The 17241-nt window shown below is 36.9% G+C and overlaps 1 protein-coding gene across 1 annotated transcript; it reads right to left on the bottom strand.

Annotated features, from left to right (window-relative positions):
* Window positions 1–7121: 7121 nt before the first annotated feature.
* On the bottom strand, window positions 7122–8072 carry LOC123805527 (olfactory receptor 51F2-like). Its single transcript, XM_045818159.1, has one exon. It carries the CDS (start codon window positions 8070–8072, stop codon window positions 7122–7124), a length of 951 nt encoding a protein of 316 aa, XP_045674115.1.
* Window positions 8073–17241: the final 9169 nt, after the last annotated feature.

Genomic DNA, 17241 nt, shown 5'->3' with positions numbered 1-17241 from the left:
CAATATTGAACATCGTTTCATGTGTCTTTAGATTTTCTGTATGTCCTCCTTGGAGAAGTGACTGTTCAAGCCCTTTGCCCACTTTTTAATTGGATTCCTTGTCTTCTTAGAGTGGAATCTTGTAAGTTCTTTATATATTTTGGAGATTAAACCCTTGTCTGAGGTATCATTGGCAAATATGTTTTCCCATACAGTTGGTTCTCTTTTAATTTTGATACTGTTTTCTTTAGCTGTGCAGAAGCTTTTAATTTTGATGAGGTCCCATTTGTTTATTCTTTCCTTTATGTCCCTTGCTCTAGGGGACAAGTCAGTAAAAAAGTTTCTTTGTGAAATATCTGAGATTTTCCTACCTACGTTCTCCTCTAGGACTTTAATGGTGTCATGTTTTATATTTAAGTCTTTTATCCACCTTGAATTTATTTTTGTATATGGTGTAAGTTGGTGCTCAAATTTCATTTTTTTGCTCATGGCTGTCCAGTTCTCCCAACACCATTTGTTGAAGAGGCTATTTTTATTCCATTTTATGTTGCTGCCTCCTTTGTCAAATATTAATTGACCATAGAGACTTGGGCTTATTTCTGGGCTCTCTGTTCTGTTCCATTGGTCTATGTGCTTGTTTTTATGCCAGTACCAGGCTGTTTTGATTACAGTGGCCTTGTAGTATAGTTTAGTGTCGGGTATTGTGATCCCTCCTACTTTACTCTTCTTTCTCAAAATTGCAGTAGCTATTCGGGGTCGTTTATAATTCCATATAAATTTTTGAAGTGTTTGTTCTATGCCTGTGAAATATGCCATTGGTACTTTAATAGGAATTGCATTGAATGTGTAAATTGCTTTTGGTAGTATGGACATTTTGATGATATTAATTCTTCCAATCCATGAACACGGTATATGTTTCCATTTGTTTGTGTCTTCCTTGATTTCTTTCTTCAGTGTTGTGTAGTTTTCTGAATACAGGTCTTTTACCTCTTTGGCTAGGTTTATTCCTAGATATTTTATTTTTCTTTTTGCCATTTCAAATGGGATTTTTTTCCTTGATCTCTGCTTCTGCTGTTTCATTGTTGGTGTACAGAAATGCCTTTGATTTCTGGATATTGACTTTGTATCCCGCTGTTTTGCCAAATTCATTTATTAGGTCAAGCAGTTTTTTTGGTAGAGTCTATAGGATTTTCTATGTATACTATCATGTCATCTGCAAACAGTGACAGTTTTGTTTCCTCCTTTCCAATTTGGATGCCTTTTATTTCTTTTTCTTGTCTGATTGCTGTGGCTAAAACTTCCAATACTATATTGAATAGAAGTGGTGAAAGTGGACAGCCTTGTCTTGTTCCTGATCTTAGTGGAAAAGGTTTTAATTTTTGCCCATTGAGTATGATGTTGGCTGTAGGTCTCTCATATATGGCCTTTATTATGTTGAGGAATGCTCCCTCTATTCCCACTTTGCCGAGTGTTTTTATCATGAATAGGTGCTGTACCTTATCAAATGCTTTTTTCTGCATCTATTGATATGATCATGTGGTTTTTGTCTTTGCTTTTGTTTACATGATGTATTACATTTACTGACTTGCGAATATTGAACCATCCTTGCATCCCTGGAATGAATCCCACTTGGTCATGGTGTATGATCTTTTTAATGTATTGTTGGATGCGGTTTGCCAGTATTTTGTTGAGGATTTTAGCGTCAATGTTCATCAGTGATATTGGCCTGAAGTTTTCTTTCTTTGTTGTGTCTTTATTTGGAATTAGGATGATGTTGGCCTCATAAAAAGAGTTTGGGATACTCTCATCTTTTTGGATTTTTTGGAATAGTCTGTGAAGGATAGGGGTTAGCTCTTCCTTAAATGCTTTGTAGAATTCTCCTGTGAAACCATCTGGTCCAGGGCTTTTGTGTGTTGGGAGTTTTTTGATTACTGCTTCAATTTCTTTTGTTGTCATTGGTCTGTTCAGACTTTCTGCTTCTTTTTCATTGAGTTTTGGAAGATTATATTTTTTCTAGAAATTTGTCCATTTCACCTAGGTTTTCAAATTTCTTGGCATACAGTTCTTTGTAGTAATTTCTTACAATCCTTTGTATTTCTGTGGTATCTGTTGTAATCTCTCCTCTTTCATTTCTGATTGTGTTTATTTGGGTCTTCTCTCTTTTTTTCTTAATGCGTCTGCTTAAAGGCTCGTCAATTTTGTTTATCTTTTCAAAGAACCAGCTCTTGGATTCATTGATCCTTAGAATTGTGCTTTTAGTCTTTGTGTCATTTAATTCTGCTCTGATCTTGGTTATTTCCTTCCTTCTGCTTGCTCTGGGCTGCTTTTGTTGTTGTTCCTCGAGTTCTTGTAGATGTAGGGTTAGGTTGTTTGTTTGGAATGTTTCTAACCTTTTTAGGTGGGCCTGTATAGCTATGAACTTCCCTCTCAGGACTGCCTTGGCTGTGTCCCATAAGTTTTGGGTTGTTGTGAGTTCGTTTTCATTTGTTTCCAGAAACCTTTTGATTTCTTCCCTAATATCATTCTTGACCCATTCCTTGTTTAATAGCATGCTATTTAATCTCCATGATTTTTGAGTGTTTTGGTTTTTTTTTCCTTGGGGTTGGTTTCTAGCTTCAGTCCCTTGTGGTCTGAGAAAATGCTTGGTATGATTTCAATTTTCTTGAAATTGTTGAGGCTTGTTTTGTGTCCTATCATGTGGTCTATCTTTGAGAATGTTCCATGTATATTGGAAAAGAATGTATATTTAGCTTCTTTTGGATGGAGGACTTTGTATATATCAGTAAGGTCCATTTCATCTAGGGTATTGTTCAATGCCGCAATATCTTTGTTGATATTTTGTTTAGAAGATCTGTCCATTTTTGATAGTGGGGTGTTAAAATCTCCCACTGTAATTGTGTTGCTGTCCATATCTTTCTTAAAGTCCTCTAAGATTTTCTTTATGTATTTCGGTGCTCCTATGTTGGGTGCATATATATTTACAATATTTATGTCTTCTTGATGGATTCTTCCCTTTAGTATTATGAAGTGACCTTCTGGGTCTCTCTTTATGGACCTTTTTTGGAAGTCTATTTTGTCTGATATGAGTATTGCTACCCCGGCTTTTTTTTTCCTGTCCAGTTGCTTGGAAGATTTGTTTCCAGCCCTTCACTTTCAGCCTGTGTAGGTCTTTTATCCTGAGGTGGGTCTTTTGTAGGCAGCATACGTGTGGGTCATTTTTTCTTATCCATTCAGCTATTCTATGTCTTTTGATTGGAGTATTTAATCCATTTACGTTTAAGGTTATTATTGATAGGTGCTTATTCATTGTCTTTTATGTACATGTGGTCCTCTCTCTCTCTCTCTCTCTCTCTCTCTCTCTCTCTCTCTTTCTCTCCCTTCCTTAAAGCATTCCTTTTAGAATCTCTTGCAGAGCTGGTTTGGTCGAGGTGTATTCTTTTAGAGTTCTTTTGTCTGGGAAGCTTTTTATTTGGCCTTCTATCTTGATCGAGAGCCTTGCTGGATATAATAGCCTTGGTTGCAGCCCTCTGGTTCTCATTACCTGGAGTATTTCTTGCCATTCTCTTCTGGCTTGAAGTGTTTCCATTGAGAAATCAGCTGTTAGCCTTATTGGGGTCCCTTGTATGTTACTTCCTGTTTCTCCCTTGCTGCCTCTAATATTCTCTCTTTGTCTTGAAATTTTGCCATTTTAGTTATGATGTGTCTTGAGGTGGGCCTCTTTGGGTTCCTCTTGATTGGGACTCTCTGTGTTTCCTGGATTTGTGTGACTTTTTCTCTCATCAAATTAGGGAAGTTCTCCTTCATTACTTGTTCAACTAGGTTTTCGATCCTTTGCTCTTCTTCCTCTCCTTCTGGTATCCCTATTATACGGATATTATTACATTTCATATTGTCTTGCATTTCTCTTAATCCCTCTTCATTCTTTCTGAGCCTCTTTTCCTTTTCTTGCTCTTTCTGGATGCTGTTTTCTACTTTGTCCTCCAGTTCGCTAATCCGATCTTCTGCTTCATCAATCCTGCTTTTCATTCCTTCTACTGTGTTCTTCAGTTCAGAAATTGTATTCGTCATTTCCTCTTGACCTTTGTTGAGAGTTTCTATTTCCTTTTTCATGTTTATATAGTTTGCAGTGAGATTGATGTAGTTTCCCTCTAATTTCTGAAAGCTCATTGTGAGTTCATTGAACTTCCTGGTAATCATTGTTTTGAACTCACTATCTGATAGTTGAGTTGCCTCTATTTCATTTAGCATTTTTCCTGAGGCTTCTTCGTTTGCCTTCAGTTGGGGGTGGTTTTTTTGTTTTCTCATTGTTCGTGGGTTTCTTCTTTTTTCTTCTTGTTTGTTAATTTGATCTGTTCTGATTCCCTGTAATTATGGTGCGAACTTCTGTGGTAGAATATTTGTGAGATTCAGTGGTGCAATCTCCTTCGTGTATCCTGGTGTTCACAGCTTCCCCCTACTCTTTTTTTGGGATCAGTTGGAGGAGTAAGGAAAATGGTTTAAAACAGCAAGACAGTATACTATGATATTTACATTAGCAGCCAGCAGAGAAGAGATGGGTTATCCTTTGGATCCTTATAGTGTTAACCATGATCCTCTACCCCACTATCCATGTTTTAGTAAGGATGTAAAGAAGGTAGACTCTTACTGGGGATGAGAGGATTGTTAGTTGGATCTAGAAAGCTGTGAGGCTGTGGGAGGTCAGATTCTAAGGTAGGGTTGGACTAAAGATTAGTATATAGGAGTAGTGAGTAAAAGAATAGAGACAACCCCCCACAATAGTATAGTTCAGAAAATTGCAAAGTGGGCTGAGATCAGGTAGGGGTATTGAGAAGCATTTACAATTGTATAGACTAGGTCTTACTAGCAGTAATAGTAAAGTGACAGTCTTGTGGCAGAATCGATGGGGTCTAGATAAGAAGAATAAAGAGTATAGAACCTTGAGAGGTATATTAATGGAACACAGATGAAGGATAGTAACTTATCAACACCTTGTGACTGAGATACCAGGGGGAACCTATCAAATGACAGTATAACCAGCCAAGCAAAGAAGATTATACAGAAAGAAAAAGAATACCAAAATATTATTAAAATAGAAAATGTCAGAAAAGTGAGAAAAAGATAATATAAATTTACAGTAATTTGCAAGATTAAAAAAAAAGTAAAGAAAAGCAGAAGATGTAGTGCAGGAGAGATAAATTTGGAGTGGAAAGAATAAGATTAGTTGAATGGAAGAGAAACATAAGGGATTGCGAGATAAAAATAATAAGAATTGAAAAATAAAATGTCACTTAAAACACAAGATAAAATCAATCAACCAACAACAGCCAGAGAAACAAAACAAAACCAAACAAAACCAAACAAAAAAAAACCCCAACAAAAAACCTCATGTTGGTTTCTAACTGGCCAGACCAGTTTTTCTGATCTTGCTGGCTTCAACTGGCTGAGGGACCTTTGAAATGCTTCTCTCTCTCCCAGCCAGATCTCAGCAAGTCTGTCAGGTACCCTGGGCGCTCCGAACACACTGGCTCTCTGGATCTCACTTCCACGTTCTTCCGGACTCTGGGGTCCTGCAGGGGTCCAGCTCTATGATCTCAGGAGGCACCTGCGATGTTTTGGGATTCACTGTGCCCTCCCTGGGAATCGTAAAAGGGCGCGCCCCTCCCCCAAACTTTTGAGATTCGGGGTCTAGGATCACCCTAAACGCCTCACCGCGACCCTTCCGGGTTCACAGGTTCACAGCACACGAGAGTCAGTCATCCTGAAGGTGCGGGAGCTAAGCCCTTTCCAGCTCCATGTTCCCTGCGGAGCCGCACTCTGACCGGGTGTTGGCGCCTTTCCCGGCTCCCCCGGTTGGGCTGGCTGGAAATTTCTGAGCCACTACTGTAGGAACGCAACAAGTGCCACGACCCTCCTGGGATCCCAGCACGGGATTCAGGCCTCCCTGTGGGGCATGGGTTGAGCTCGGCCAGGCTCTGTGCTCTCCACTGATTTGCACTTCCACCGGGCTAGGGATGTGGGCACTCTTCCAGGCTGCCCCTGGTCCTCTCGGCTAGAGGCCCTCCCTTCTCCCAGGTCTCTGGGCGGGTGTTCATAGTCCCTGGGCGATTTTTTCCCAGTCCAACTGGCCAATCTGTTCCTTCTAGCAACACGTTCTCCCCTGGAGTTGCTCACCGCCACCCCCCCCCCCCCCCAGTATTCGGGGGAGGGAGCAGCGACTTTCCTCTCCTAGGAGCCCTGAGGCAGACCCCGGAGCAAGCACCGGGCAGGCCTGGGGTCTGCACACCCCTAGGCCCTGTGCTGATCCCTGGGCCCCTTTTGTCCTAAGGCAGCCTCCTTACTGTCTGGTTTTTCAGTGAGTGCAATAATTTTTGATGTCCTGCTTTCAAAAGTGATTCGGTAACCTAGTCCACTTGCTCTGTTTCTCCAACGATCCACGAGTTTCTCCCCTCTTCACAGAAGCCGAGAAAAACGCTGCCTAGAGTAAAGCCACCATCTTCCGTCCGAGTTGCCTTTTATATATTCTTATTACTCCTTCTGCTTATATGTATAAATTGTACACATCACCCAAATATTTCAGATGTTGATTGCTTTTCTTATATACATATTTCACTAATTGTGACAATATCATGTTTGTCTCTGACACTTACCATATTGTACAATGTTCAGAAATAGTAGACTCTCAGTAAATTAAAAAATGAATTGATGGTAATTAAATTATGAAGAAGAATTCTAAGTCAGGATCTAATTTAATCTAAGATTAAACAAACTTTAACTCTTTATTATGTATACTTTAAGAAAACAAAACAGGACAGAAAGATATGAGTTAAGTATAGTTTTAGAAGCTTGGTCTAGTCGTTAAAGTGTTCATTTTAGCCATTGCCATTCATGCTTTCAAAACTTTACTAACATTTTCATAATATTAGGGTGTTTCATTGAGCATTCCTAAGGAGTACTTGTAGATTAGTAATAGTCCTATTGAAAATAAAAAATACGTTTCTGCCAAATGGCATCCCCCACCCAGCCCACCCCACCTTATCTAATTTTTCAGATTTTGGGTCACTGATAGAAAAGATATTCTTGATTAAACACTAGGTCTGGGAAGTGATAACTAAGAAGTAGATCTTATTGTAGAGGTGTTAGATTCAGACCTCAGAAGCCCTGGGAAAGAGGACTTTTTTAATGGCTCTACGGATCTGCTTGGTTTTCACACTATAAATAATGGGATTCATCACTGGTGGAATAAGCAAATACACATTGGCCATAAGAGTGTGTACATAAGGAGGTGCCTTTTTCCCAAACCTATGGACAAAGCACAGGCTAATAAGAGGGATGTAGAAGATGGCAACAGCACCTATATGGGAGATACAAGTGCTAAAGGCTTTGTGCCGCTCTTCTGGGGCAGCAATGCTTAAAATGGTCTTGATAATCAGGATATAGGAGAGAAGGATAAAGATGGAGTCCACTCCTGCAGTGACTATGAGGGCAAAAAGTCCTAAAATACTGTTGATCTTATTGTCAGAACATGAGAGCTGTATTATATCAGGGTGGAAACAATAAGAATGATGGAGTACATAGCTTTGGCAGAAGGATAGTTTTTTAAGAAGCAGAACCAGAGGCATTAGGATCACTGTCCCTCTGACAAGAATGGCAAACCACACTTTGATGATTCTGGACTCAGTCAAGATGGTATTGTATCTCAGCGGGTTACAAATGGCAATAAAGCGGTCAAAAGCCATTGCTAGGAGCACGGAAGACTCCATGACAGTAAAGAGTTGGATGAAGAAAGTCTGGACAACACAGGCATAGAAAGTGATCTGTCTTGCATTGAACCAGAAGATGCCCAGCATAGTGACTAGTGTTGAAATACACAAGCCCAGGTCAGTGGTTGAGAGCATAGTGAGGAAATAGTACATAGGTTCATGGAGACTTGACTCAGTGATGATGACAAATAGGATTACACCATTCCCAGAGAGGGCAGTTATGTAGCAACAGCAGAAGGGGATGGAAATCCAGGCATGGGCGGCTTCTAGTCCTGGAACTCCCGTCAGGAAAAAGATCAGAGAAGAGGAAGTGATGTTAGGAAAAGATGACATGATTACTACAGAATAATAATTCTGTTGAAATAAACTGTCCTAGAATGAGAAATGAAAACACAATTCAGCAATTTTGTTATGACTTATATTAACTGTAGCTACATAAATCAAATTGGAGATTATTTTTTTCTCTTTGCTCTTCAGTTTTTATTTCTTTTCTTCTTGCTCTATTGATCTTTTTCTCCATGATTCTTGTTTACCAATTCACAATAGGGAGTCTTTTTGTTTTTAAATCTCAGAGGTACTTTTTGTTATCTTTCACTTTGACCTTAAGCATTTTCTTTTCCCCTTCTATTGTACTCCCCATATAGAGGAGAATTGGATCAAGATAATCTGAAAATACCACAAATATGATAAAGATCTCAAAGTAATATTAGTTTTAAGAAGTAAGAATTATTATTTAACAAAAATATGGATTTTGAAATATTTGTGTTAATAGTACATTACAATGGAACTTATACATTTTAAAGCTATATAGCCTTTCAGAAAATAAATTTATTTAAGAAAATAATTTTACACAAGTCAAAAATATCCTATTTATTATTTCCTGGGTAATGGATCTTCTCTTTTGCTATGGTTGTCTTTAGTGTAGGGTTACATTTCTGATCTTAAGTTTTTAATTTTCTTATCTATTGTCTCTCTGTAGTTGTGTTGATACATTGTGTAAAGTTGTGTCTTTCTGTAGTTGTGTTGCAGTTGTGTAAAGAACATTCTCTATAATATCACCTTTGACAGTTTGTCCTTCCACGGTCAATTATATTAAATTTCAGGGCTAAGGGTGAACTGGCTGTGCAGAGGCCTGGTATTAGATACCTCCCCCTCCAGCCTAGTGTTTTTGCAATCATTGCTACCTTTTATTCATATATAGTCTCAGAACAATACACTTACAGAGCATGTCTTCATTAAGGTAAATAACACATTTGAGCTTTCACTCTAACATTAGATTGTATCTGGTATAAGACATTGTGTAGGTGAGGTCCTGGGTCAGCTTTCTTTTTCCTTTCTCCTTTCCCATATTGAGTTAATTCTTGTGATCTAGTCCCCTTATGTTCTGGAAATCTTGCTAAATTCTTCACTAAACCAATGTGGTGGTGCTCTGAATACTCTAAAATTTCTTCTTTTTGAGTCTCAAAGACTATTTGCTTTTCTCATAGCCTCAGTCATTGGCTGGCACCCAATTGGTCCTTCATGAACATTCAGAATTATGCCACTTACCACTTGATTTGGAGAACACATGAGGAGGGACCCCCCACACCCCTGAACTTATTTATAAAAAATTGTGTATTTATTCTCACATGTTGAAACTTCAGTCAACTTCAAAGTACTCTCCATTTGATGCAATACACCTAACAAGACTTTTTTTTCCACTGCTCAAAACTGTTTTTGAATTTGTCAATTGTGACATTGTTTAGTGCTTCTGTTGTTTTTTGTTTCACCTCTTCCACATCAGCAAAATGTTTCCTTTTGAGGACCTTTTTCATGCAGGGAAACAGAAAAAGGTTGCTTGGGAGCAGATCAGTGAATAGGGAGAATAGGACATGGGGGTCACACTGCCTTCATTCAAAAACTGCTGAACACTCAGTGCAGCGTGGGCAGGTGCTCTTGTAAATCACCTGTCATGAAATGTGCAAATGTGTTGAGAGTCTTTAAAAAAACTCACTGAAGCTGAACACAGCCACTCACAATGATGCCAGCTTATTCACTGGTACAGGTTGGTTCCTAGAACACTCACCTAGTAGGGGAAGCCTGTACTGTAAGGGGCCCACCTTCCTGAAGGTAATCCTGGGTTTTTTTGGTCCCCCTTATACTTCTGTAGCTTTGTTATACTTACCCAGTTTTACCTTCTTAGTTATTGAAACATTTGCCTCTAAACTGTAGTCTGTGACAGGTCTCCTACTTATTTTAGTGTTTACTTTTTATTTAATCTTCAGCTACCATTGCTTTCTAGTCTCAAATTTTATACCTGCACTCACAGGCTACTGGGATCCTACCATATCTCACATCTGAGGCTGCTCAGTTTGGGTTCATCACAAAAGAGTCTCCTGCCTTTGGTGTTATCTAATGTTAACATTAAAATGATTGAATTTCACAATATCCATTATTGTTTTCTTATTGTATGCAATTACAGTTTAAAAAGACATCATAGAAATAAGCTTGTAGGCATTACTCAATATCCTAACTATGTAAGAAATATAGAAATGGCCCTATGCTGAAAATAATAAATGTACATTATAGAGATTATGATATAGTTACTATGCTGTTTATAAGCTGATTCATGAAGTTAATACTTATTAACTTCATAATTATTTGACTGAAAATTGTTTTCCACTTAACAAAGTGGAAAACATCAATTTTTGACTCAATTTTCTAGCATAATGTAAAACTTAATACGTGAAATTAAAAATCTCTTACTAGAAAATTTTAGGAAAACATTTTAAAGATCATTACGTATAGAAAAATGGGGGAAGGTCATAGAAAAATAATGACTTTGAGGTTAAAACAATCAATCTAAATTTAAGCAGGTTTTATTTAAATAAAATAAATTAACAAGAAAGTTAATATTTAAAGCTGGTGTCCACAGACAGGAAAATAACAGCAGTAGTGTTCAGGAAGAAATACAATTTGGGGTCATGGGTGATGTGGCTCAGTGGATTGAGTACTGGCCTATGAATCAAAGGGTCACAGGTTCAATTCCCAGTGAGGGCACATGCCTGGGTTGTGGGCCAGGTCTCCAGTAGGTGGCACTTGAGAAACAACCACACATTGATGTTTCTGTCTCTCTCTTACTCTCTCCCTTCCCCTCTGTCTAAAAAGAAATAAATAAAACATTAAAAAAACCCACCAATTTTGGTTTTGAAAGCTTCCTTTAAGGTGACCTAAGACATTGGCTTTAAATGTCTTCATTTACAACATTTTTGCATAATATAGAATCCTAGAATTTTAAAATTAGAAAGTACCTTGGAAATATTTTAATTCTTTCCATAAAATTACATTAACTTTATCAAATCATTTCCCATTTTCCTAAAAAAATTAATTAATTTTATTAGCCTTACTACTGTCAAGGTGAATTGAAGGAATAATGATGAATGTATATGTAAAAAAAGAACACTTGGAAATTATAAAGTTTATAATCAGCCAGGAGGAGAAAACCAAGCACAAATAGATGGTTGTGTTTGAATGACTGAAGTATTACATTTGAGAAGAATTCCATTTGACCTGTGTGCTGTACATAGGGTAAACTTAGAACCAGCAGAAAGGAGCTAATGAGATGTTAAGGAGTGCTCTCATGTGTGGAATGAGCCAGAAGCAGTGCAGTAGTGACCTTCCAATACTACATGATACAATGGTCACTTTGTCTAAACAGAACTGCTGAAAATGGGATAGATGCATTCATTTAGTCTTTCAGTAAATATATGTTGCACATCTACTGTAGATCAGGGCTAAAAAATTAAATGTTAAACACAACAATGTGCCTGGCTCTAAATATAACTAGTCAACTAGAGAATACAGACAAATTAAGACAGAATTAGAGAGGGTAAAGAGTAAATCTAGAATGTATAAGGACAACAATAAGCTCTTTGTAGAGGATAACAACTTGCTTTTCCTAATTTATGATGACTAGATTGAAACCTGAATTCTGAGTTGTCAAGGAATGGATTTGTGTGCACATGTGTGTATGTGTATGTGATAGTTAATTTTATGTGCCAGCTTGACTAGGCCACAGAATGCTCAACTATGGGGTTAAACATTGTTTCTGGGTGTGTCTGTGAGGGTATTTCTGGAAGACATTAGCAGTTGAATCAGTACACTTAGTAAAGCAGATTACCTTCTCCTATGTGGGTGGCCTTCATTCAATTAGTAAAGTCCTTAATAGAATGAAAAGGCAGGAGAAGAGAGAATTCTCCCAAGGCGGAACTGGGACATCAGTCTTCCTCTGTCCTTGAACTGAAATTTGTACCATCAGTGCTCCTGATTCTCCTGCCTTTGTACTTGAACTGGAACTCACACCATCAATTCCCCTGGCCTTCAGAGTTAGACTGGAACTATACCACTAGCTTTTCTGGGTCTTCAGCTTGCAGATGGCATGTTGTGGGATTTCTGTCTCCATAATAATGTGAATTTCTCGTAAAAATCTCCTTATCTTTATCATCTATCATCTATCTAATTTACTTATCTACATGTCATCTATCTCCTACTGCATTTCTGTATCTCTGAAGAACCCTGACTAATATAGTGTGAGAAGAGAAAAAGCATAATAGTAGCAACAATTTTGGGATAGAGGACTTAACAGAATATGTTTGTTGTTATTTTATCATTGGTAAATTGGAGATGATAATAGGTACAGTAATTTTGTGTGGTCATGATACCTGTCATTTTTAGAATCTCACAATGAGTCAGGCCTAGCACTATATGCTTCACATGAATTAGCTCATTTAATTAAAGAATCATATTGCTTATAAAATTCCAGTTAGAGAGATAAACAATTTATAATATTCAGTACCCCCCAAAAGTTAGGCTTTAAATTTCATTTTTGTAAACTCAAAATTTGTGATAGCTCCACCATGCTCCATATCAATGCTTCTCCATGGTGGTAATCCTGGTAGAATAACATTAAAATAATACATTTTTGTGTTACCTATACATATAAATTACTGAAATTTTAAGAATTCATACTACTTTTTCCTTTCAATAGCCATATACTCTCATTGTTTGTTGTCTCTAAGTAGACACAAAAATGCATAGGTATTAGGGTTTCAAACACTTGATGTTTGATAGATTTGTTTTTCACTTTCTAATTTTTTTTGCTAATTTTAAATCTTATTTCCTTGTTAATATTCAAGGGAGATAGCAAGCAATTATTTTCTTACATGTTAAATTATTAAGGCTACTAGTAAAGTTAATGGTGTATGTTATATAATTAGACCTACTGGAATCATAGATTTGAGCTGCAGATACTTCAATTAGATCTACCTTTTTTATAGCCACTGCTGACATATTTAATATAAGTTAATTGATGTCAAATTCATCTCTTTGTTATCCTGACAGGAATGTCTTAATATCTTTAAGACTATTACAGTCTAGCCCTGGCTGATGTGGCTCAGTGGACTGAGTGCCAGCCTGCGATCCAAAGGGTCACAGGTTTGATTCTCAGTTAGGGTACATGCCTGGGTTGCAGGTCAGGTCCCCAGTTGGGGGTACATGAGAGGCAACCACACACTGATGTTTCTCTCCCTCTCATTCTTTCTCCCTCTCTCTCTCTCAAAAAAATAAATAAACAAAATCTTTAGGAAAAAGAAAAAGAGTATTATGGTCTATTATTCTGAATGGAGCAACATTATTCCCACTAGAAGAAAATGAAATAAAATCTCATGCCCTGCTACTAATAGATTATTATTAATTTTGGACATTATTTATCTCTTTGAAGTTCAATCCTGGGATTTGAGCATCTACCCCAGACATCCCATAGTGTATGTTTTCACTTACCGAAATCCTGTTGTCCTTGCTTTATATGGCAGAATTCTATACTGAAAACTCAAATTAAGTTTTTAAATTATTTGGAATCTCCATGTCTAGCACCATGGATAATAAATTTTAGACATATTATCTGATCTAAGGAATATCAGTTAGATTTCAAATGGACCACATACCCTGGATGTTTTAATCTTCAGAATTATTTATGATTTTTTCAGAATGGAAGTTCAGTACATTGGAAAGAATCTCTATTCTTTCTTTCTAAGCTATGCTGAAACAATAATAAAATACCACATCTTTCCTTTTGTAAATTCTTAAATCAAAGGCAATTCCACAGCATCTTGTGTTTCCATAGTTGTTATTTTAAAATTTTCTCTTAGAAATGCTTTCTCTAATAAGACCAAATCTTTTGCTGCAAAATGATCCCACATAAATCTTCTGACATTAATGCATGGTCACTGTCTCTCTGATATCCATGTACTTACATCAAGTGAAGATGATGAGGAAGAGACAGGGCTCTGAGGTCCAATTCAGCTCCATAGTGGAGGATATCTATGATGGATCCATTCTCAGGAGAGTCATTTACCTATCATGAAATCCTATTCCTAAGGGGTCTTTCTGGCCAATTGTGTTTGCTTCTTTTGCCTTTGTGCTTCAGAGTCACTTTGCCTGCCTAACTATTTTCTCTCCAACAGGTTTTATGTACTGTAATTGCTGATGTTTTTCTTTTGACTTACTGTGATTAATATTGAAATATATGCCAGAAACATACAAATATTGAACACATGTAAAAAAGTGAGTGAATATAGTTTTTATAACTATTTTAGGAAGGAGACCATTGAAATCATCTGATCTCTGCTGGGATTTTAGATCTGGTTATTCTATAGATAAAAAGACTTTGAATGGACACTAAAACTTTATATAGTGAATACTACATTCCTATTGACTTGCATTATTAATTCCAATAATATATGTACCACATTTTCAATGATCACTTTTGAGGGGCTTCTTTCATTTTCATTTTGCTTCTTCCTATCTACTATCATATCAGATGGTTTATAATTTTATACCATGTTTGTAGTAAAGTAGAATTGCTATTTAAAGATTTCTGTGATTTGAATTATTCAATGTATGTGTCTTTTACTCAGTTTTCTTGAAAGAGGGCATATCTGTGATAAACACTTTAATGACACTACAACTTGGCAAATTATATTCTTCAATAAGCTAACTTAAAGGCAGAAACTATTCTTATTAATGCTTTTGGTCTCTGTATCTGTCCTACTACCTGGTTTATAGTAGATGCTCAATATATGTTGTGTCAGAAGATGAAGAAGAATATAATGTGAGATTATATCTTTGGCTTCATTAGTTCCACTTTTATGGCCACAAAGCCCTGTGCTGGTGTTGCCTTGTGTGGTAAAGTGTGCTGCTGCCTTATCATTCTCTGTAAAAAAGTGAGTGTGTGAAGTAAGGTGGGGCTATCAGACTACCAAAATCTGGAGCATTGGATGGACAATGAACTAAATTGTGGTAGAGTCTTCAGTGACTATAGCTGATGTGTGATGAGCCTGGGAAGTAATTCTTAGAGATATTATTCCATAGCATTTCTATGTCTATATATAGAAAATATTCCAGAAGTAGCTTATGAAATATGTACTATACATTTAAAGAGAACTAGCCAATGGGGTTTGGAACCCCATGGGACTAATATCTAGAAAAGTATTGAGTAGAATTTATGAAGGAAGAAAAGTGATATAGGCGAGAATTCTAGGTAGTGAGTAAGTATTTCTTGTTGGTTTTAATGTACAAGGTCTATCCAGAAAGAGTCCAGTTGTTGTTACTATAATGAGAACAGTTTGTGCAACATTCATGTAACCTGGCAGCCGAGGAGAAATGGACTGGAATGTGCTTATGTGAACAATGATGACTTCACTGTATTAGTCAGTGGGGCAGTAGATGCCATTGAGTGAACATGTGTGCTGTGTGGCTGTCACATTCAAAATGACTGAAGGAGTAGAGCAGTGAATCTGCATCAAATTTTGCATTGAACTTGAATATTCCTCCACAGAAACTATTTGGATAGTTCAGAAGGTCAGCTTTGGACAGCTGGTGATTGGCAGCTTCATCACAACAATGTGCCCACTCATGCATCACATCTTGTGTAGAGTCATTTGGTGAAACAAATCACCCAGGTCACTTAGCCACCCTACAGCCCAGATTGGGTGGGTGCCCTGTGGCCTCTGGCTTTTCCCAAAACTAAAATCACCTTTGAAAGGAAAGAGATTTCAGACTATCAATGAAATTCAGAAAAATACAATGGGGTAGCTGATGGTAATTGGGAGAACTGTGTGAGGTCCCAAGGTGCCTACTTTGAAGGGGACTGAGGTGTCATTGTCCTATGTACAATGTTTCTTGTATCTTATATCTTATTTAATAAATGTCTCTGTTTTTCATATTACATGGATGGATACCTTCTGGACAGAACTTGTAATTCTTAAAATAATAGGCAAAATATCCCTAAAATTTTTTTACTGTCTATAATACATTTGATAAATTTTGCATTAAATTTTATATTCTCTATATCTGTGGATGTAAATGCATAAAGCATAGCACAAATATCACACTTATAGAGGTTTGCTATGGAGAAGTTAGCAAAACTGAACTCAAGGGAATATATCAATGAGGACTTTGGCACTTTCTACAAAATCTTTTATTAATGATGGCATATTTATTATTTTTCATGTAACTAAAATTTAAATTAAATTTTTTTTTCTGATTAGTTTATGAAAAACAAAAGGAAGAAAGGGGATGGGATTTCAGACCTAGAAACCTATAAGAAAACTCAGTTTAGTTTAAAGGTTTTAGTGTCCTAGACTGAGTCTAACAGTAGAGATGAAGAAATAGTTCCAGTTTAGAATGGAAACAAAATATGGTACAGATCAATTGGATGTAGGAACAAGAGGTGAGTGAGTATTACTTTTTGTGGTTGGCACCTGGGAATTTTTTAGAAATTACATAACAGCAATTAGTTCTGGGAAATCTCTTATTCATGAAAAAATGACTTGAATTATTCTTAGTCAAATTGGGCCCAATGCAAACTGGGATAAGTTCTGGAGACTGAGATCACAGGCTTCAAAGTTGCCTTTTGCCTATATATTTTTGGAAAGTCAGAGCCATGATTGTCATGTAATAGAGATAGAAAAGCTGACATCAGTTATAAGACAAATTTCTTACATTGTACATGCCAAACATTGAAATGAATGACTTATCACTGAAATTATTTTGATGAACTATTTAATAGTGTATATGTTCAGTTCAATTTGACAGCTATCATTGAGTATCTGTTATGTTAAAAGTATTTTTTTTTAGGTATTGTAGCAGCAACAAAGAAAATAAAGGCATTTAGTTTTACATAAACATACATTTTCTTTTTTCTGTTTTTGTAATTGCTTTACATAAACATACATTCTCTTTTTTCTGTTTTTGTATTTGTTTTACATAAACATATGTTTTATTTTTTCTGTTTTTGTAATCGTTTTTCAGTTACATTTGTTTCCATTTTTCTCCCTGTTGCTCTCCCTGACCCTGCCAACCTCTGCTTGCAAAGGCAATCCCTACCCCATTGCCCCAGTCCATGAGTCCTTTGTACACTTTCCTTGACTTCCCTATCTTTCCCCCATTACTCCTCTCTCCCCTG

This window comes from Phyllostomus hastatus, unplaced genomic scaffold (assembly GCF_019186645.2).
Source record: "Phyllostomus hastatus isolate PE091 unplaced genomic scaffold, TTU_PhHast_1.1 phas_scaffold_317, whole genome shotgun sequence".
NCBI classification, from domain to species: domain Eukaryota; kingdom Metazoa; phylum Chordata; class Mammalia; order Chiroptera; family Phyllostomidae; genus Phyllostomus; species Phyllostomus hastatus.
The sequence above is the reverse complement of the archived record's forward strand: the minus strand, read 5'-3'. Positions and strand labels throughout refer to the sequence as shown.

Excerpts from the sequence above, each read along its gene's own strand:
- LOC123805527 (XM_045818159.1), bottom strand. The coding sequence starts at position 8,072 with ATGTCATCTTTTCCTAACATCACTTCCTCTTCTCTGATCTTTTTCCTG.